This window comes from Scyliorhinus torazame, chromosome 17, assembly GCF_047496885.1.
Source record: "Scyliorhinus torazame isolate Kashiwa2021f chromosome 17, sScyTor2.1, whole genome shotgun sequence".
Classification (NCBI taxonomy): domain Eukaryota; kingdom Metazoa; phylum Chordata; class Chondrichthyes; order Carcharhiniformes; family Scyliorhinidae; genus Scyliorhinus; species Scyliorhinus torazame.
Genome location: NC_092723.1, coordinates 138625044 through 138645959, shown reverse-complemented (window position 1 = coordinate 138645959; position 20916 = coordinate 138625044). Strand labels below are relative to the sequence as shown.

General features: G+C 44.3%; 2 protein-coding genes across 9 annotated transcripts in view; one reads left to right on the top strand and one right to left on the bottom strand.

The window, feature by feature from the left end:
- The window catches only part of rbbp6 (retinoblastoma binding protein 6), a 74900-nt gene extending 69998 nt beyond the window's left edge, over nt 1-4902 (bottom strand). For 3 of the 4 annotated variants that reach the window (XM_072481142.1, XM_072481141.1, XM_072481145.1), the window contains exon 1: nt 3619-4901. In XM_072481142.1, coding sequence (XP_072337243.1) covers nt 3619-3784 — 166 coding nt within the window. In that variant the 5' untranslated portion in view covers nt 3785-4901. Of the gene's footprint in view, nt 1-3618 lie in introns of all 4 variants that reach the window. The other variant, XM_072481140.1, reaches the window with a different exon arrangement.
- A 96-nt stretch (nt 4903-4998) lies between these two features.
- LOC140394181 (probable helicase with zinc finger domain) overlaps nt 4999-20916 on the top strand; it is a 682830-nt gene continuing 666912 nt past the window's right edge. For 2 of the 5 annotated variants that reach the window (XM_072481139.1, XM_072481135.1), the window contains exon 1: nt 4999-5100. The gene's annotated coding sequence lies outside the window, so the exon portion shown is untranslated. Of the gene's footprint in view, nt 5101-5125; nt 5507-8244; nt 8336-20916 lie in introns of those variants that run through there. The other 3 variants (XM_072481136.1, XM_072481137.1, XM_072481138.1) reach the window with 3 other exon arrangements.

The window sequence follows — 20916 nt, the reverse complement described above, 5'->3', positions numbered from 1 at the left end:
TGCCGCCACCACCGGACTCGTGGTGCACCTTGCCGGCGAGAGCGGCAGCGGTGCCGTCACCAGCACCCCCAGGCTCGTTTCCTTGCAGGACGCCATCTCCAACCTCTTCCATGCCGCCCCCCTCTCCCTCGATCACCCACTTACGGATCATCACCACATTTGCTGCCCAGTAGTAGCCACCCAGATTCGGCAGCGCCAACCCTCCTCGGTCCCTACTGCGCTCCAGAAACCCTCTCCTTACCCTCGGGGTCTTATTCGTCCACACAACTCATAATACCCCTGCCTACCCTCTTAAAAAAGGCCTTGGTGATTACAATTGGAAAGCACTGGAACACAAAAAGAAACCTCGGGAAGACCACCATTTTGACCGACTGCACTCTACCCGCTAGCGAGAGCGGCAACATGTCCCATCGTTTGAAGTCCTCCTCCATATGTTCCACCAGCCTCGTCAGATTAAGTTTATGTAGGGCCCCCCCAACTCCTAGCTATTTGGATCCCCAGGTACCGAAAGCTCCTTTCCGCCCTCCTCAGCGGTAGATCGTCTATCCCCCTTTCCTGGTCTCCTGACTGCATTACAAAGAGCTCGCTCTTCCCTACATTAAGCGCATAGCCCGAAAAATCCCCAAACTCCCTTAGAGTCTGCATGACCTCCACCATCCCCCCCACTGGATCCGCCACATACAGCAACAGGTCGTCTGCATAAAGCGACACCCGATGCTCTTCTCCCCCTCGGACTACCCCCTCCATTTCCTAGACTCCCTTAATGACATGGCCAAGGGTTCAATTGCTAATGCAAACAGGGGGCACCCCTGCCTCGTCCCACGATACAGCCGAAAATACTCCGACCTCCGCCGATTCATAACCACACTCGCCACCGGGGCTCTGTATAGGAGCTTAACCCAACTAATAAACCCTCCCCCGCAGCACTTCCCAGAGGTACTCCCACTCTACTCGGTCAAAGGCCTTCTCCGCCTCTCCCTCCACCGATGGCATCATTCTCACGTTTAAGAGCCGCCGCACATTGGCTGGATCAAGATTAATAAAGACACAATCAATCCATTTAATTTTCTTGTTCCAGAATACACTAAAACAACATTTTAACATTGTATAAACACCAAAAAATTCGACAACATGACGACTAAGAGATCACAAGCTAACTTACATTTATACAACACGATTAATGCAGTAAAACAGCTCAAGGTGCTTTACAGCAGTGCAAGCAGATAAAAATTTACATTGTGAGACACAAGGACAGGTGACCAAAAAAAAGTTTAAAGAATTTCACCAATGAGAGTTGGAAAGGTCTAGCAAGAGAATTAGTGGGTCGTGAAAGTATGATCATCAATGGAGGGTAAATAAGGCGTGGGATGCATTCAAGAGCACAGTTCTCCGAAGATTCTCAGTTTGATAGTTAAATGGGTGAGGAGAGGGAAGCCCATAAGGGATTCCAATGACCGATTTTAAAAATCGAAGTGGTATCGGACTGGAACAATGCTCATTGGTGTGGTCAATGTAAATGGAACTTGGTGAACTTTGGACAAGGACACCATTTAGGATAAGCTCAAGTTTATTGAGGGAGATTTGGGAAGCTGACTAATCAACAGAGCAGTGTAATTAATTAAGTAAGATGTCAAGGCTGTGATCAACTTGGTATGGCAGTGGGCAGCACAGTGGTTAGCGCAGTTGCTTCACAGCTCTAGGGTCCCAGGTTCAATTCCTGGCTGGGTCACTGTCTGTGTGGAGCCTGCACACACTCCCAGTGTCTCAGTGGGTTTCCTCTGGGTGCTCCGGTTTCCTCCCACAGTCCAAAAATATGCAGGTTAGATGGATTGGTCAGGATAAATTTAGTGTCCAAAAAGGTGAGGTGGTTTTACGGGGATAAGGTAGAGGCATGGGCTTAAGTATGGCGCTCATTCCAAGAGCTGGTGCAGACTTGATGGGCCGAATGGCCTCCTTCTGCACTGCACAGAGAGAAAATCAGTGGCAAGGGAGCAGTATAGTTTATGGCAGCGGCTAAACATAACAGCATTGATCTTCCCACTGTTTAGCAGGGAAAAATTGACTGGACACCAGACAAGCCCAACACGTAGTAAAGACGATAAAAGAAATGTTTAAGACAGTGCTGGATGTTGTCAACACATGAAATTCAATAGTGTTATGGATGATTTAACAAATACTTTCTATTACAAAGACTATATATTGGGAGTGTTTCAGAGGGACAGGAGTAGGCTATTCATTGCCTGTGCCGTGATTTTGGACATCCTGAGGTGATGAAAGTCTTAAGCCTTTCATTATCTTCAAATATTGTAGCAATAGGCCAAGAATAGGTCCTGTGGAAATTAATGCAAATGTATGGAAGCAAGAGAAGGTATTGCAAGACATTCGCTGGCTGAAACTGCATAGGCAAGACTTGTATCAGGTGACACCAATCTCAATTAAGTGGGCAACAACAGGAATGACACATGAGGAAATTCTCCCCCCCCCACAAGTTCTTTCATAAGATAGGCATTGCTGACTCGGCCAGCAGTTATTGCTCTCAAGAGGGTGGTGGTGGTGAGCTGTCTTCTTGAACTGCTGCAGTCCATGTGGTGCAGGTACACCCATAGTGCTGCTTGGGAGTACCAGGATTTCACTGAGTAAATGTCAAATAGTGCAGGCGGATCAAGGGGATAAAGTGCATGCCATCCCTGACTGAAGCTACTGAAATGGTGCTGAAAAAGCAGCAAAATACTTCTCTAATGTTCAAATTGCATAGTTCAAGTATCCACATTCCACAACTTAATTGCATGAACTTGCAGTAAAATGGCAGCATAGAGATTAACAAGAGAATGTCCTGACAAATTGTTCTTCAACATTATAGAATTTGCATTGTGTCCAGAGGACAAGCATAGTAGATCAACCCTACTAATTCCATTCGGAAAGATACGTGACAGATCAGCCCCCACACGATGTTTCAAAATTCTGAAACCAGCAGTCAATGATACAAAAACGATTATTTAAGAACACAATATCGATTTGTCACACGAAAATTCATAAATCAATTTACACTTCAATCGGTTTTTAAATCTAATGCGTTCAAATCAAACCAGGTTTGCCGGCCTGGAACATTAAAACCATCGCCAATGACAAAGGCGTACCACGTTGCTTTAGACTGTCATCGGCTGAAGGGCACTCAGACGACGCAGCGGATAAGGCTAAATGGCCTCCAAGGAACACAAATTAGTTGGGAGATTTGAGTTTTGCACAGGTTAAGTTCATATTTATCCTGGAAACGGAAGGGCAGTTTAAGAAAGACGGAAGGGCAAGGAAAGGGATTATCTTGTAAAAACACAGGGAAAAAGCAGATGGCGCCTGCCAGCGACTTTTAAAAAATGGTATTAAGTTGCAGTGAAGATCAAAAGGACTACGATGAAACGTTGGATGGTAGCGCCAGTCCGATTCTCTTATGCTCAGTTTGTCGCGACCCAACGTGCAATAAATATGCCCTTACGAAATCGGACAAACCTTGCAAACCTGCGCCATCTTGTCCACCATAACATAGGAGTTAGAGGAATATGAAACAAAGGACAGATTGATAAACAGTACTTAAATAGAAATAAGTCACTGTGGTTAACTTACCTTCCTTAGTCTGTGCGTTGGTGATCTGTAAATCGCAGTCTGCCGCCTTTAGTTTCTCTCTGGCCATGATAGTCTTCTTTAGATCACTCAAAGAAATATGAAGCCCATCGAAAGTGACCGTGTCATAGTTCAGTTTAGAAGAAAATTTGTAATGTACACACGACATTGTTTTTTTTAAATGGGAAAAGCCTTACCCACAAAAAAAGTTTTACCCTTTTACCACTGCAAAACACAAAAACAAAAAAATCCTCTTTTTCACAATTTAATATCTGAAATTCAAGTATTTTAAACTTTGTTGTATTAAAGCAATTTATAAAAAAAAACACTATACTGGATGTAAAGTCAGGAAATAACTGGCTTTCTTTCAACTGCACATTGCACAAAATTAAATACTAGCTGTTTTACTCACTAATAAACCGGATAGTTCAAAAGTCAATGGTATAGTTTAAATGTCCAAGAAATTGTACGAAGTCCAAAGGATTTATTTCCCCAAGGTAAAGAGTTCAAAAATATTCAGTTTATTTTCCCTCTTCCTTTTTATTACAAAGCCGCAATGCAGTAGGTCTCGGCGCAGTTTTTTTTAAATCTAAGAGAATCGGATCCACGTTTGAGTCTTGGTTTCCTTCATTCGGAAAATCCTGTTGCCACGACTGTGCCTAGGTTCGTTTCTCGCCCACATGCACTGCCTTCCGGAACATCGCTTTAGTATCGTCTCCTTTTAAGCAAGATTGGGACGTTTTTAAAACGAAAACAGTCACTCGTATTAGTAAAAAAAAAGAGGAAAAAATACACATAACACACACAAGGCCCGAGTACCACCAGAGGTGCGCCTCTTTTTCCTCGACAAATATTTCTCAGGAACAAGTGGGATCCATGGCCTATTGTCCAAAAGACTGAGGGGACAAATAGGAAAGAAGGTAGGAGTAGGTGGGAGGAATGGGGAGCTGGGTGTGATGCGGGACACGCCGCAGGACACGCCGAATGGACGGCACACTAGGCAGGCCGGCTTCCTGGCGGGTGGTTCCTAGGCTTAGCTCCAATCGATAGGCCCGTCAGCGTCTCTCAGACACATCTTCGCACTGCAGCGCCCTAACACTCACTCATCACTACACCTCACTCATAGCCAACACTTAAAAAAAAAAAAATAGCCATAAGTACTAAACTGTTACACAGGCCCACACATTAATGGCAAGTCCCGCAAATTCAAACCGACAACACCTCTCCGCCACAACAATGGCGTCTCCAACGCAATAACGCCAGGGGTTTCCCACAGCCAGGCGCAGGGGCGCGTACGTCACAATCTCCGCGAGAGTGTGTTCACGCTGAGGAAGTGACGCGCACCGACTGCCAATCACGGCGCTTTGTCCCCGCCCCCACTGACACATCGCCAATTCCACCGCCGCCAAAACGCCGCGAGATTGAGGTGGATGCTCGAGCTTTATCGTCTCCCTCAGATTTAAGATGGCGTTCGTTGGATCGGTGGTGGGTATCTCCTTGTAAAAGTTGTTTTTCTTTACCTTTTTTCAAAGGAGTGCTGATGTTATTGTTTACTTCGGCTTGCCAGGAGCTAATAAAAAACACTAATATCTGATGGGTAGAATGACAGTTCGTTTATAGTGAACTATTTTTGTGTTTATTCCTTAATGTTTTAATATGAATTATGAAGGAAGTTAACTTGCTTTTTGAAAATATTTATATATGTTAATATAGAAGTGGTTCGGGTTACGCCGATAAACTGGATGGGGACACTTATTTTCCCATCATTCGTTGCTTGTCCTGCGTCCCCAGGACGGGCTGCCCCAGCTCAGTACAGCTGCCCTAACCTTCTGTCATGTCGTGTCCAATCATTTGGTAGATTTGTGTATTTCAGTTAATCCTAATAAAACTGGTAAGTAACGATCTTATTTTAAAACGTGTCGTAATTGGTGTGTAAATTCTATTGCCTGATATTTCCCCCCCCCCCCAAAAAAAAAGTTTCTCCTTGCATTCTTGATCTGTCATTCGATAGCTGTTCATTTTAAATAAATTGATTGAGGCAAGGCAGTGCAATCTTCACCTGAAAGTCTGTTGTTAAATGTGGTCCTCTCATTGAGTATTCTTATAATGCTGATGCCAAATGAGCAACATATACTGTGTTGTCACTGGGTGGCTTAATGTGCTGGTTTGAATGCACTATTGGGAAATCACACTTGAACCAATATTTTTCAATTTTGTGTATTTTTAATGAGTCCCATCACGTTTCTTCTGTTGTTGACATCACTTGTGACAAACTTATGCTACTTTAGACACCTCACAATGATCATTGAAGATTGAACCCCTCTTCATTGCAGATACAATTCAATTTTGGAAGGACAATTGTGCTGTTGAGTATTTGTCCGGATTTCAAGTGGGCACAATAAGAGCACTTTGTACATACCCCATTCTTTTTTATTGATATGGTAATGAAAACAGAAGGCGTGTAAAGGCTGATAAAGACCAATGTTCCTATAGCACTTTGGTAGTATGATAGTAGTTATTTTTAAACTGATCAGGATTGAAAGCATTAAAAAATGTGTAATTTTCAATAGTGGTGAATTAAATTTTGTCTACTCAGTCCATAGTGTGTAGTGCATTTACAGCTCCCTGTTCTACTTGCTGCTGTAAAAAAGTGACTGCCTTTTAAAAAAAAAAAATCAAGCAAAAGTTATGGGTTTGATTTTCCAACCAGTTAGATTTCTTTTGGTGCTATCAATGTGTGCCATCAGAATGAAGTTATGAGGTCCTTATTTAATGCCATTTTTAAACAATGTATACTTATGTGAATGTAATAACTTCTATGGAGGGTGACCAGGCCTTCCTTTGTACAAAAACTGGAAATGCTGGAATATTCATTTTTGAAATTTTAATTTTTCCAATTAAGGGGCAATTTGGTGTTTCCAATCCACCTCTCCTACACAACTTTGGGTTGTGGGAGTGAGACCCACGCAGACACTGGGAGAATGTGCAAACTCCACACAGACAGTGACCCGGAGCTGGGATCGAACCCGGGTCCTCAGCGCCATGAGGCAGCAGTGCTCACCACTGCGCCACTGTGCCGCTCCCGAAATGCTGGAATATTCAACTGGCCTGGTAGCATCTGTTTCAGGTTGATGACTGCCATCAGATTCTCCATCAGTTTGAACTTCATAGTGCAAACATATCCAATCAGCATTGTGTAGACACATTAAAATGTGGGCTTATTGGTACATGGGCCTGCTGTTGTAAACATGATTGGGTCACTAGTACACAGCTAGCTGTTGCTTTCCTATCACTGAACCCAAATTGCCAAATGTAAACACTTCAGATTAGGTAAGATGGACGGTGGTGCATTTCAATATGGGTAAGAGAGAAGTGAATTTTGCTGGTTTGAATAGTGAAGAGTAACATTTAGGGATTTGGGTAAAACAATTTTAGAAATATTCTGTGTAATGTTTGGTGGTGCTGTTTTAATAAATATAAAAATTTTCACACTTTTGTGGGTTATAAAATCACTTGTGATCATGCGGTTTATTCATTGTGTTGACATCCATGCTCTTGTGAGAAATGCTGAGCTTTTGCTTTTCAACTTTTGTACCTGAATTCCTGTCCCATTATCACAGAATTTTGTCGCACAATTCAGCTTATTGCAGCACTTGAAAGAGCTGTGTCTCATCATTCCCCTCCTCTCCCCGTACCAGCCTCCCCGAACAGGCGCCGGAATGTGGCGACTAGGAGCTTTTCACAGTAACTTAATTTGAAGTCTACTTGTGACAATAAGTGATTTTCATTTTCATTACATTTCTTTCCCCATGCTTACAAAAAAACACCAATCCAATATTCTTCAATGTAACACCCTATTCCAGAAAGGAGGGAAGCAGAAACTGTGGGCCAGAAAATACTGAATCCATTACTAAGGAAGTAGCAGCAGGACATTTGGAAAATCAATTGGGCAGAGTCAGTGTGGTTTTATGAAGGAAAATTGTGTTTGACAAATTTATTGGAGTTCTTTGAGGATGTAACAAGCAGAGTGGATAAAGGGGAACCGGGACATGTAGTGTATTTGGATTTACAAAAGGCATTTAAAAGGTTACTGTCCAAGATGGTGCTGGGACTAATATATTAGCTTATATAGAGTCTTGGCTAATTAACAGGAAACAAAGTCAGTTGCCAATTACTGCTCCATTATTGCACTCTTGATCATCAGCAAATTGATGAAGGTGCCGTCGACAGTGCTGTCAAGCGGCACTTGTATTTACTGAGATCACTGCTCAGTTCAGTTTCCACCAGAGCTGCTCAGTGCCTAACCTCATTACAGCCTTGCTCCAAACATGGATAAAAGAGTTCAATCCGTGAGGCGAGGGTGACTGCCCTTGACATTTGATCCAGTGTGGCATCAAGTACCTAGCAAAACAGAAGTTTATGGGAACTGGGAAGGGAAAGGTCTCCACTGGTTGGAGCCTTGCACAAAGGAAGGTGGTTGTGTTAATTAGCGTGAATCATATTCATCTGCTTTATCAGTGACTTTCCCTCCATCATAAGATCGTGTGTGGGGATGTTCGTCGATGATTGCATGTGTGGGGATGTTTGTCGATGATTGCACAGAGTTCAGTACAATTTGTGACTCCTCAGGTACTGAAGCAGTCCATGCCCATATGCAGCAAGACCTGGAAAACGTTCAGGTTTGGGCCACTTCAATCACGCTTGGACAGACAAATCGCAAGTAACAATTGCACCACATAAGTGCCATAGAATCTCTACAGTGTAGAAGGAGACCATTTGGTCTATTGAGTCGACGCCGACCCACTGAAAGAGCACCCTATCTCTGCCCTCTCCCCTGTCCTATCCCTGGAAACCCCGCAGACACGGAGAGAATGTGCAAACTCCACACAATCACCCAAGGCCGAAATTGAACCTGGGTCCCTGACGCTGTGAAGCAGCAGTGCTAATCATTGTGCGACTGTGCTGCCACGCAATGACCATCTCCACAAGAGAAAATCTAACCATCTCCCCCCATTACTTTCAGTGGCATTATCATTGCTGAATCCCCTCCAATCTACATCCTCGAGAGGTGGGAAGAGAGTTACTATTGACCTGGGTCAACCAAATACCGTACCAACAAGAGCAAACCAGAGGCTGGGTATTTTGTTGTGAGTAACTCACTTCCTGACTCCGTAAGACCTCTTCATCATCTACAAGGTACAAGCCAGGAGTATGATGGCGTACTCTCCACTTGCCTGGATGAATGGACTCCAACAACACACGATGCCCAACACCATTCAGGACAGAGCAGCTCGCTTGATTGACACCCATTCCACCACATTAAACATTCACTACATCCACCACAGGTGCACAGGTAAAAAGATGCTCCAAAGTTCCTTTGCTAATACCGTACAAACCTATAATCTCTTATCACCTCGAAGGACAAGGTTAGTAGATGCCTGGAAACACCACCGTTTGCGAGTTCCCTTCCAAGCATACACCATCCTGACTTGGTATTATATCTCCCTTCACTCCGTGGATCTAAATCCTGAAACTCCCTAACAGCACTGTGGATGTACTGACACCACATGGACTGCACGGGTTCACCATAACCTCCTGTTGCGGGCAATTCAGGATGGGCAACAAATGGTGGCCTATCCAGTGCCAGCTACATCCTGCAAAATAAAAAAAGAAAATTCTGAGGGGTCTTGATAGGTAGATGCTGAGGGGATATTTCCCTCTGGGTGGGAGGGTGGGGTGCTGGAACCTAGAACTATGGGCCTCAGTTTAATAATCAGGGGTCTTCCATTTAATATGGAGATGAGGAGGAGTTTCTTCCAGTCATTTGCTGTTCGGAATTCTCTACCGCAGAGAGTAGCGGAGGATGGGTTATTAAATATATTCAAGGTTGGCTTTGGCAGAGTTTCATCTTCAAGGGAGTCTGCGGTTAACGAGGCAGTGGACTTGGGCCAGATTCAGATCTACCATAATCTTATTGAATTGCAGAGCAAGACCAGATTCAGATCCACCATGATTTTCTGAATTGTGGAGAAAGCTTGAGGGGCTGAATAGCCTAATCCTTGTTCTTACCAGTTTTGCTTCCAACACCATGGGCATGATTTACTGGCTGTTCATGTCAGCAGGATATTCTGGTCCCATGCCACATGCTGGTTTCCTGGTGACTAGGAGTACAGTCACTGGGAAATCCCGTTGACAACGGTAGGGTCAGTAAATCCCATTGGCAGGCTGCCTCCGCCGCCGGAAAACACGCGGCGGGTTGGTTGGTAAATCCTGTCCCATGTCTACTCTACTGTCAATGCCCTAATAACTTTTTACAAAACTTCTAGCTCTTCCTTCTTCTGTTAATAAATTTGAGTTCTTATCGACTCATTGTCTTGTGGAAATTGTTTGTACAATATCTTATCAAAACATATCATTTTGAACACTGCTCTTAACCTCCTTGTTCCAATGTAAAATTCCAATTTTGCTAATCTCTGCTCCTAACTTAAATCTTCTCATCCCAGATAGCAGTGAATTTCTTCTGCACCTTTGCCATAGTCTTGACATCCTTCCTAAAGTCAGGTCCTTAAACTGGAAATGATATTGTAACTAAAGTCAAACCAACGATTGATGTAGGTTGAGTATTACTTACTTGCTTTTGTCCAGTATATTTTAATTGAAACCAGCAATCTTTTTAATCGTTTCATCAACTTTCCCCCTGTTACTTGTCTCTGCAAGCTAATTCTCCCTTTTTCTATCCCAAGTCATCCCCATGTATACTGATGATACTTGAGTCCAACTGTGCATGATCTCTCTTAAACCTCCACTGCATCTGCACTGCCAAGATATTTGTCCAATATTCAGTCCTGGATGAGCCACAACTTGTTGCATTTACACTTTGGGAAGACAAAAACTATCATTTTTGCCAATTCACACCTTATGTACTCTTTTGACATTGACTCCATTCACCCAATTCCATTCTCCACTTACTGTATACAACCTCGGCATCCAATTTATGTCTGAGATTAGTTTCCTGATCCATGTCCTTTGCATTGCAAAAATCACATACCTCCACCTCTAATATTGTCCATCTGCAGTTGAAATCTTTGTTCATGCATTTATCAGTTCCAAGTTCAACCATTTCAATATTTTTCTGCTGGCTTATAATCTTCCACCTCCTGTAAACCTGCTCATTGAAAATGCTGCTGCCCTTATCCTATTATGCAGAGTCCAGCGTTCTCTCTTTCCCAGTCTTTGGAAATCTACATTTGCTCTTGTTCCTCCAGTGCCTTAAATATTTCACATTGTTATCCTTGAGTTTGTACCTCTTTTCTTTCACTCTTTCTGCAGCCTCCTCCAGACTTGTAATTTGCCTTGCTCCCCATGCCCTCCTGCTCTGGATTCTCTTCCTCAGACTCTGGCTTATGGAAAGCCAGAGGGATTTGAAAAAGCTGTTTCCAGAGAGGCTTGCCTTGAATTACTCAATGGGGATGTAATTCTAAAAGGGTTGTTATACTGATGCATCACTCTTATTTTATCCTACGTGACCAACTTCAGCTGCCTAAATCCAACGTTATGGACTTCTATCTCTTAAACACCTTTGCTGCTCCAACTCCCTCACTCCTTGACCTCTTTGACCAAACTTTTGATCAGTCGTCCTAATATGTTTCTTTTGACTCTACCCAAATTTTGCAGTCAGTGACTAGACAAGGCCACATACCTCGAAGAAAGCTGCCCATAGAGATCTAGGACATTTTTATGGTGTGCTTTTCTCCTTTCCAAACATTGTTTAACTGGTGCCAAATCAAAAGGATGATTTGGCATACAGGCGCAATGATGCCAGCAAACAATGAAATCATGTTGAAATATTCACACACTGCAAACCCAGAAGTTAGAAACACTACCAAATTAGCTAGAAGTACTACCAATATCCACAAATAGGACTGTCCCATTGGCCCATCGTGTCAGCCTGTTCCTGCCCCACCAAACTCATTTCTTACTATCTTGATTCCCTACTCTCTCTTCTTGTCCAGTACCTCCCCACCTACATTGTGATTCCTCTGATGCCCTGCATCATATCAACAACTTCCAGTTCCCCAGCTCTAACTGCCTCCTCTTTACCATGAATGTCCAATCCCTCTATACCTCCGTTCCCCACCAGGATGGTCTGAGGGCCCTCCGCTTCTTCCACTTTAAAAAAAAAAAAAATGTAAAGTACCCAATTCATTTTTTTCCGATTAAGAGGCGATTTAGCATGGCCGATCCACCTACTCTGCTTATCCTTGGGTTGTGGGAGTGAGACCCACGCAGACACTGGGAGATTGTGTAAACCCAACATGAACAGTGACCCGCGATTGAGATCGAACCCAAGTCCTCGACACTGTGAGGCAGCAGTGTTAACCACTGCGCCATCATGTCGCCCCTCCGCTTCTTCCTCGAATAGAGGCCTGAACATTCCCCATCTACCAACACACTCCTCCGTCTGGCTGAATTTGTTCTCTCACTGAACAATTTCTCCTTTAATGTCCCATTTCCTCCAAACCAAAGTTGTGGCTATGGGTACCTGCATGGGTCCAAGTTTTGCCTATCTCTTTATGGGGAACATTCCTTGTTCCAGTCCTACTCCGGCCCCATCCCACAACTCTTTTTTTCGGTATATTGACAACTGTTTCGGTGCCGCTTCATGTTCCTGCCTGGACCTGGAAAAACGTATTAATTTTGTATCTAATTTCCACCTCTCTATCACCTTCACATGGTCCATCTCCGACATTTCCCTTCTCTTTCTTGACCTTTTCTATTTCAACTTCTGGGGATAGACTGTCCACTAATATCCATTACAAACCCACTACTCCCATAGCTACCTTGATGAGAGATCTTCACACGCCACATCCTGTAAGGACTCCATCCCATTCTCCCAGATCCTTCGCCTTCTTAGCATCTGTTCTGATGATGCCACTTTCCAAAACGGTGCTGTTGACATGTCTTAATTCTTCCTTAATCGTGGTTTCTCACCCGCTGTGGTCGATGGAGCTTTCAACTGTGTCTGACCCATCTTCTGCATCTTGGCCTTCACGCCGCCCCCCCCCCCCCCCTCCCAGAACCAGGATGGATCCCCCTTGTCATCACTTTTCACCTCCCCAGCTTCCATATTCAATGAATCACCTTCCGCCAACTCCAGCATGATTCCACCACCAAACTCATTTTCCCCTCACTCCCCCAGTCAGCATTTCGCAGGACCATTCCCTCCGGGATACCCTTGTCCACTCCTCCATCACCCCCAACACTTCACCCTTTTCCCAAGGCACCTTCCCATGCAATCGCTGAAGGTGTAACACTTTCCCTTTCCCTGCACACCATCTCAGGTGCTAAGCACTCTTTTCAAGTGAGGCAGTGCTTCACGTGCACCTCCTTCAATCTGGTCTGTTACATTTCCTGCTACCAATTTACTTCTGAGGCTGTATAAGGCTCTGGTCGACCTCATTTGGAGTATTGTGAGCAGTTTTGGGCCCCGTATCTAAGGAAGGATGTGCTGGCCTTGGGAAGGGTCCAGAGGAGGTTCACAAGAACGATTCCTGGAATGAAGAGCTTGTCATATGAGGAACAGTTGTGGACTCTGGGTCTGTACTCATTGGAGTTTAGAAGGATGAAAGGGGATCTTCTTGAAACTTACAGAACACTGCGAGGCCTGGATAGAGTGAACGTGGAGAGGATGTTTCCACTTATAGGAAAAACTGGAACCAGAGGGCATGATCTCAGACTAAACACGATCCTTTAAAACAGATGAGAAGGAATTTCTTCAGCCAGAGAGTGCTAATCTGTGTAACTCCTTGCTGCAGAAGAATATGGAAACCAAATAATAATAATCGCTTATTGTCACAAGTAGGCTTCAATGAAGTTACTGCGTGAAGCCCCAAGTCGCCTCATTCCGGCGCCTGTTTGGGGAGGCTGGTACGGGAATTGAACCCGCGCTGCTGGCCTTGTTCTGCATTACAAGCCAGCTATTTAGCCCAGTGTGCTAAACCGTTAAGGGAGGCGTGGCACTGCCAAACCTGCAATATTACCACTGGGCAGCAACATCGAAAAGAGTGAGGGGATGGGTGCAAGAACCCAACTCGGAGTGGGTACAGATGGAGGAGGCCTCCTGCAAAGGAACGACCCTCCGGTCCCTGGCCACAGCAGCATTCCCATCCCGTTCGGCGAAATACACATTGAGCTCAGTGGTAATGTCCACATTGAAAATGTGGGGCCAGCTAAGACAGCACTTCGGGCTGACCAGAATGTCCCCCATGGCCACAACCGATGGCGATAACCACAGATTCCCACCAGCCATGCTAGACGCAACGTTTAAAAAATGGAGACTGGACGGGGGAATGCTGAAAGCTCGGGACTTCTACGTAGGGCACAGACTAGTGACGCTGAAGGAACTGACGGAGGAATGGGAATTGCCGACAGGACAGGAAATGAGACACTTTTACAAATAAAACATTTTGTCCGCAAAGAGACAGTAGGATATCCCAGGGCACCGGAGACCACATTATTAGAGGACCTGATGACCACGGACAGTAAGGAGGGGGGAACTCTGTTGGAAAATATACAGACAGCTACTGCACAGAGCCCGAACACCACCAGACGAGTCCAGATGGAAATGGGAGGACGAACTGGGGACAGAAGTGGGGTGGGGACTCTGGAGCGAAGCACTTGAGCAGGGCCAACTCCACCTCCTCCTGCGTAAGGCTCAGCCTCATGCAGTTCAAAGTGGTGCACAGAACACAACTGACCAGAACCCGAATGATCGGTGGATAAATGTGAACAGTGCCAGAGGGGCCTGGCCAACCACACCCTCATGTTCTGGGCATGCCTCAAACTTGCTGGGTTCTGGAAAGCCTTCTCTGCCTTCTCCGAGGCAATGTCCAAGGTTGTAGGGGTGAGGGTGAAGTCATGCCCAAATGTTGCAATTTTCGGGGTATCAGAGCAGCCAGAGCTACGCATGGGGAAGAGGGCCGGCGCCCTAGCTTTCGCTTCTCTAAAGGCACACTGGAGAATCCTGCTCGGCTGGCGATCAGCAGCACCACCGACAGTTGCAGACTGGCTAGCTGACCTTTCAGAATGTCTCCACCTGGAGAAGATAAAATACGCCGTCAGAGGAAGGCTTCCTTATTTGTCGGTCTGTTCCAAAACCTGTTTGAGGCCAACAGCAGCCAGTAGAGGGAGAACTGGAAGGACTAGAGTGGGGAAAAAACATAAGACAAGGAAGAGCGCCAGGGACGCACAACCCCGGGGGGGGGGGGGGGGGGGGGGGTGAAAGAAGGCATAGAGTCTGAGACTGACAAAGAGGGACAACACGGGGGCTGGGGTGGGGGGGGGCAGGAGAGAGACGGGACCCCCTGATCGACCAGGGAGGATTGCAAGGGGGGGTGGGGGAGGGGGGGGTGGAGAGATGGGGTGGGGTGAAGGAAAGAGGGGCTCGGGGGGGGGGGGGGGGGGGAAGGAGGAGGACATGCCGACCTAGACGCCCGCAATCTGTAAATAAAGTAACGTAAGACAAAAGCCTTTATTTGTTACACTGTACAATAAGTAAACACTGACGTCAATGTACATAATGTCAAAAATGCCAATAAAAAGATTTATTTTTAAAAAAATGATTGAATGGTGGAGCAGACTCAATGGGCCGAGTGGCCTAATTCTGCTCCTATGTCTTATGGCCTTAATGTGATCTATTGTACATTGTAAGAAGTCTTACAACACCAGGTTAAAGTCCAACAGATTTGTTTCGAATCACGAGCATTCGCAGCACAGCTCCTTCCTCAGGTGAATTGTACATTGGAGAGACTAGATGCAGACTGGGTGACCGCTTTGCAGAACCCCTCCGGTCCATCTGCAAGCAGGAACCAGACCTTCCTGTCGCTTGCCATTTCAACTCACTGTCCTGCTCTCGCGACCACATGTTCTTCCTTGGCCTGCTGCAATGTTCCAGTGAAGCCCAGCGCAAACTGGAGGAACAGCACCTCATCTTCCGATTAGGTATATTACTGCCTTCCAGGCTTAACATTGAGTTAACAACTTCATACTGAGAATTCTTTCCTCCACCATCACCCCATTTTTATTTCTATCAATTCATTTTCATTTCTTCCATGGATTTATTTTTCCCTCAACATTGATCCTCTTTCCCCCCCCCCCCCCCCAATTCCAAGTGTTCCTAGTTGTCCTTTGACACACTGCTCACCTTTGCTCTGCCATTCACACATTCTAATTCTTTTATGTGCCACTATCAACAGCCTTCTTGGCCTTAATTATCGGCATTTACATTTCTTTTGTCTTCTGTCCTCGACATCTTTGTCAATCTCCACCTCTCGCTGGCCCCTTACCCAGCCCCACTGCTTCACTCCCACCCATTTCAGTATAAATCTGACCCCAATTCCAGATCTCTCTAGCCTTGACAAAGAGTCATTCAGACTTGAAACGTTAGCTCCCGTCTCTCCACAGATACTGTCAGACCTGTTGAGCTTGTCCAGGATTTTCTGGGTTTTTTTGAGTTTGAACTACTTGATATCCATCATTTTTAATTTCAATTTTGAGGTAGAAAAATAAAAAATTATAAATGATTTAAGATAGAAGCTAATAACTGCTTTTTTAAAACAAAATTTAAAACGTGGTCATTTTTTTAACATTACCGATTTCTACAGATAAAATTAGCTTTTCAAAGGCAGTGAAGGTGTTTTCAAGTAATTATGGAGTTCGTACGTCATTTAAGAAACTTTCAACAAGCTGTCACTTTTTCAAGGGTTTTTACAGTGAACTAATAGCGCAAGAGTGAAAGTTCTCACCAATTTAGTTTATTTCCATTACAGTCTCAACAGCACACCCTGTGGGAAAACATGGAATCATTGACAGCAGCTTCTGGATTTCCACATTGTCAGTGTGTGGACTCCAGAAGTTACTGTCAGTTTCTGTGGAACAATGATAGTGAATGCTATTTCATTTCATTTTCGTTGCTGCTGCAAAACCTGGGCCCTTTTAATGATTTTGAATGTTTTTCTGCATTCAGTACAAGATGCAAACAAACATGTATATGCTAAATCTTATTGTTCCTTTTGTACACTTGTGAACTATTGTCAGTGTGTGCTTCAGTTTTTCTTTCTAAAATGTGTAACATAATTCTCCATTGCATTTCATCTGACAATCTACCTTTTCTATAACCCGCTGTAGTTGCACGCAGTTATTTTCAAAGTTGATGAAACTCCTTATTTTTGTGTAATTTGCACAGGTTGATAATGTGTGTCTACAGTAAAGTCCAGATCATTTGTCAATTTATTAAGAACTGGAATGCTGTCAATAATCAACTCTGGGGATGGCAATGTTCACTTATGTAATATCTGAAAAGGCCCTTGAACCACTTTTTGTCCCACAATCAGTTTCATATCCATACTGTGACACTCCCTTGAATTTCATGTTGCCTAATTTTATCAACAAGCCACCGATGTGACATCTTATCAAAGGTCTTTTGAAATTGTCAGCAACATTGAAGTAAATTTCCTTTATTGATGAGTGCAATTTAAATCATATCCTTATATCAATCTTAAATTAATCTCAGGATATCATAAAGCACTTAAAATTGTGAATAGTGCTGCATAAACACAAGTTAGTTTTCTTTTTTCACTAACCCACATGTTTAAAGATTAGTATTCCATTCTTGATGTACTGTGGCCTCCAGAAGTGCGACTAATAATATTAGGATTTTAAAAATTCATTTACGGAATGTGGACGTCGCTAGTTAGGCCAGCATTTATTGCCCATCCCTAGTTGCCCAATTGATTGATCAATAATTACCTGGTTTGTTCCTTTTGACCAGGGTGTTAGCTTGGTAATCCTTCAGTTCTGTGGCACAATTTCCATGTTTAAGAATGTTGAAAAGATTGTGACCAGAGTGCGCACCAACAAGGATCAGCACCTTTTTCAGTTTGAGTTCCACCAATGTTTTTGTAATAGCTCTTTTGGAGTTGGTTCTGTAGAATGTGGGAGCAAGAAAAGAGATAACCAATGATTCATGTTGGGAATCTGTTTGAAAAGGAACTTTTGAAGTTTAAACCAGTATTGGGTTCCACCATTATGGCTTCTAAACTTAGAAAATTGAGGCATCTCCTAAATAAATATTGAATCATTCATCAAAAAAGCAACTTTTATTATCCTACCCCTTTTCTTTAATAGAAGAACATAAGTTGTACTGTAAATTTCTTTTGACATTTTCTTTTAAATTAGTATCCTGAAATGGAACCTATTGTTTTCTGGGCCATTTCAGTACTGTCAGTTGTAAATAAGATAGCGAGTTTCCATAGTAATCAATAGTTTATGAAATTTCTAGCTTGTGCATGAATATTTGTAGAGCAGGACAATGCTGGGGAAATTTGTATTCTCAGCCAGTAAGTTTGAATTTGTTCCACCTTTTTGCTATTGGAATCATTCTGGTATGCAGCCTGGTGTTCGTCTCATCACTGGAACAGCCTAGAAGGGAAACTCAATTTGAAAATTTTCATATGGGGAAAAAAACTGGTTTGGAAAGTGCCCTGCCTTCAAGAATTTTCCATACAGCGGGGATGCCTGCTGCTGGATTTTTGAAATATATTTCCTTGATCATTTCTAACTTTAAATTTTATTTCTCATATGCTTCTAAGACCCACTTATCTCACAGAACATTGGGCCCAGTTATTCCTTTCTTTATCCTCTCCAACTGAGGTGTTGGGAGGAAAAAAACCTAATTCAGCTTGAATGTAACAAATTAAAAGCTTACCAAGGAATACAATTAATATTTATTAATATAACAATTAATAAATAATACAATACAACAATTAATAAATAATACAATACATCTTTAATATTTATTGCCCTGAATTGTAAACTGTAGCTTGGCAAATTATTTGCTATTGATGATTAAATCACAGTTTATTTAATTGACCTGGATAGTCTGCATCAAGACAGAGCCACCAGGAAAATAAAGTTAAATGCTGAATTAAACCACTCTTAAGAAATTATATTGGGTTACTGAAAAGCAAAATAACAATTGGTTTAGAATATATCAGTTTTATCTGTGCCCTATAGTGTCATTAATGCTTTGTGATCACTTCCATGTATCCGTTGGTCAAATAGATATTTTTGTGAATGGAGCTCTATATTTTTTTTTAAAAATAATTTTTATTAAAGGTTTTCATAAAATATCAATAACAAAATGAGAAAGAAAAAAGAACCCAACAGGGTTAAGTACAAAACATAATCTAAAAAAGCAACCCCCCAAACCCCCCCTGTACCTAAATAATAAATTAACATTGACACCCCAACTTAACAGGTGTATACACCCCCTCAGACCCTTCCAGTGTAAATAACATAAACAAAAATAAAGTAAACCCCCCCACCCCCCGAGCTGCTGCTGCCATTGACCAATGTCTATCGTTCTGCCAGAAAGTCTAAGAGCGGTTGCCACCGCCTAAAGAACCCTTGTACCGACCCTCTCAAGGCGAATTTCACCCTCTCCAATTTAATGAACCCTGCCATATCGCTGATCCAGGATTCCACGCTTGGGGGCCTCGTATCTTTCCACTGAAGGAGAATCCTTCGCCGGGCTACCAGGGACGCAAAGGCCAGAATTCCGGCCTCTTTCGTCTCCTGCACTCCCGGCTCCTCTGCCACCCCAAATATTGCGAGCCCCCAGCCCGGTTTGACCCTGGATCCTCACTCGACACCGTCCTCGCTACGCCCTTCCAAAATTCCTCCAGCGCTGGGCATGCCCAGAACATATGGGTGTGATTTGCTGGGCTCCCTGAGCACCTAACACACCTGTCCTCACCCCCAAAGAACCTGCTCATCCTTGTCCCGGTCATGTGTGCCCTGTGCAGCACCTTAAACTGTATGAAGCTGAGACTCGCGCATGAAGAGGAAGAGTTCACCCTCCCTAGGGCATCTGCCCACGTCCCCTCTTCGATCTCCTCTCCCAACCCCTCCTCCCACTTACCTTTCAACTCCACCACCGAGGCCTCCTCCTCCTCCTGCATCACCTGGTAAGTTTCCGAGATCTTCCCCACTCCCACCCACCCCCCCGAGAGCACCCTGTCCTGTACTGTGTGTGGCAGTAGCCGTGGGAATTCCACCACCTGCCGTCTGGCAAACGCCCTTACCTGTAAGTACCTGAAGGTGTTCCCCGGGGGGGAGCCCGTACTTCTCCTCCAGCTCACCCAGGCTCGCGAACTTCCCGTCCACAAACAGGTCCCCCAACTTTCCTATCCCTGCCCTGTGCCACCCCGAAAACCCTCCACCTGTTCTTCCTGGGGCGAACCCGTGGTTCCCCCGTAATGGGGTCCACGCCAAGGCCCTAACTTCCCCCCTATGCCGCCTCCACTGCCCCCAAATTTTGAGGGCCGCCACCACCACCGGGCTCGTGGTATACCTCCTTGGAGGGAGTGGCAGTGGCGCCGTTGCCAGCACCCCCAGACTCGTACCCACACAGGACGCCGTCTCCAGCCTCTTCCATGCAGCCCCCTCCCCCTCCATCACCCACTTGCGCACCATTGGCGGCCCAGTAGTACCCACAGAGGTTGGGCAGCGCCAGCCCTCCCCTATCTCTACTCCGCTCCAGGAACACCCTTCTCACCCTCGGAGTCGAGCTCTATATTTATTAAGAGATGGGCAGCATGGTAGCACAGTGGGTAGCACTGTTGCTTCACAGCTCCAGGGTCCCAGGTTCGATTCCTTGCTTGGATCACGGTCTGTGTGGAGTCTGCACGTTCTCCCTGTGTGTGCATGGGTTTCCTCTGGGTGCTCCGGTTTCTTCCCACAAATCCCGAAAGACGTGCCGTTAGGTCATTTGGACATTCTGAATTCTTCCTCTGTGTACCTGAACAGGCGCTGGAATGTGGCAACTAGGGGCTTTTCACAGTAACATCATTGCAGTGTTAATATAAGCCTACTTGTGACAATAAAGATTATTATTATTAATCTGGAAAAATTGAAAACTTCTATTTTGGCCATCAAAATGTGTTTAATATATCATGTTATCTATTTCCAAGGTTACTGATGCATGAAGTATATTTTGTACCATTTTTCATTAAAAGGAAGTTAGGTGGCAAGAATTATTAAGTCCTGAGGAATAATTTGCCATCTAAAATGAGATTTACATTTCCTGGGTGCATTTCCTTTCCCTTTCCACTGCTGCCCATCCCCAAAATATTCTTGGTAAGTGCTCCTAATTTTGAGTTTTTGTATACATTCTGCATCCTTTATCCAAACCATAGCCTTTACATCAGATTGATTTTTTTATTTCAAAGAAATGATGGACCA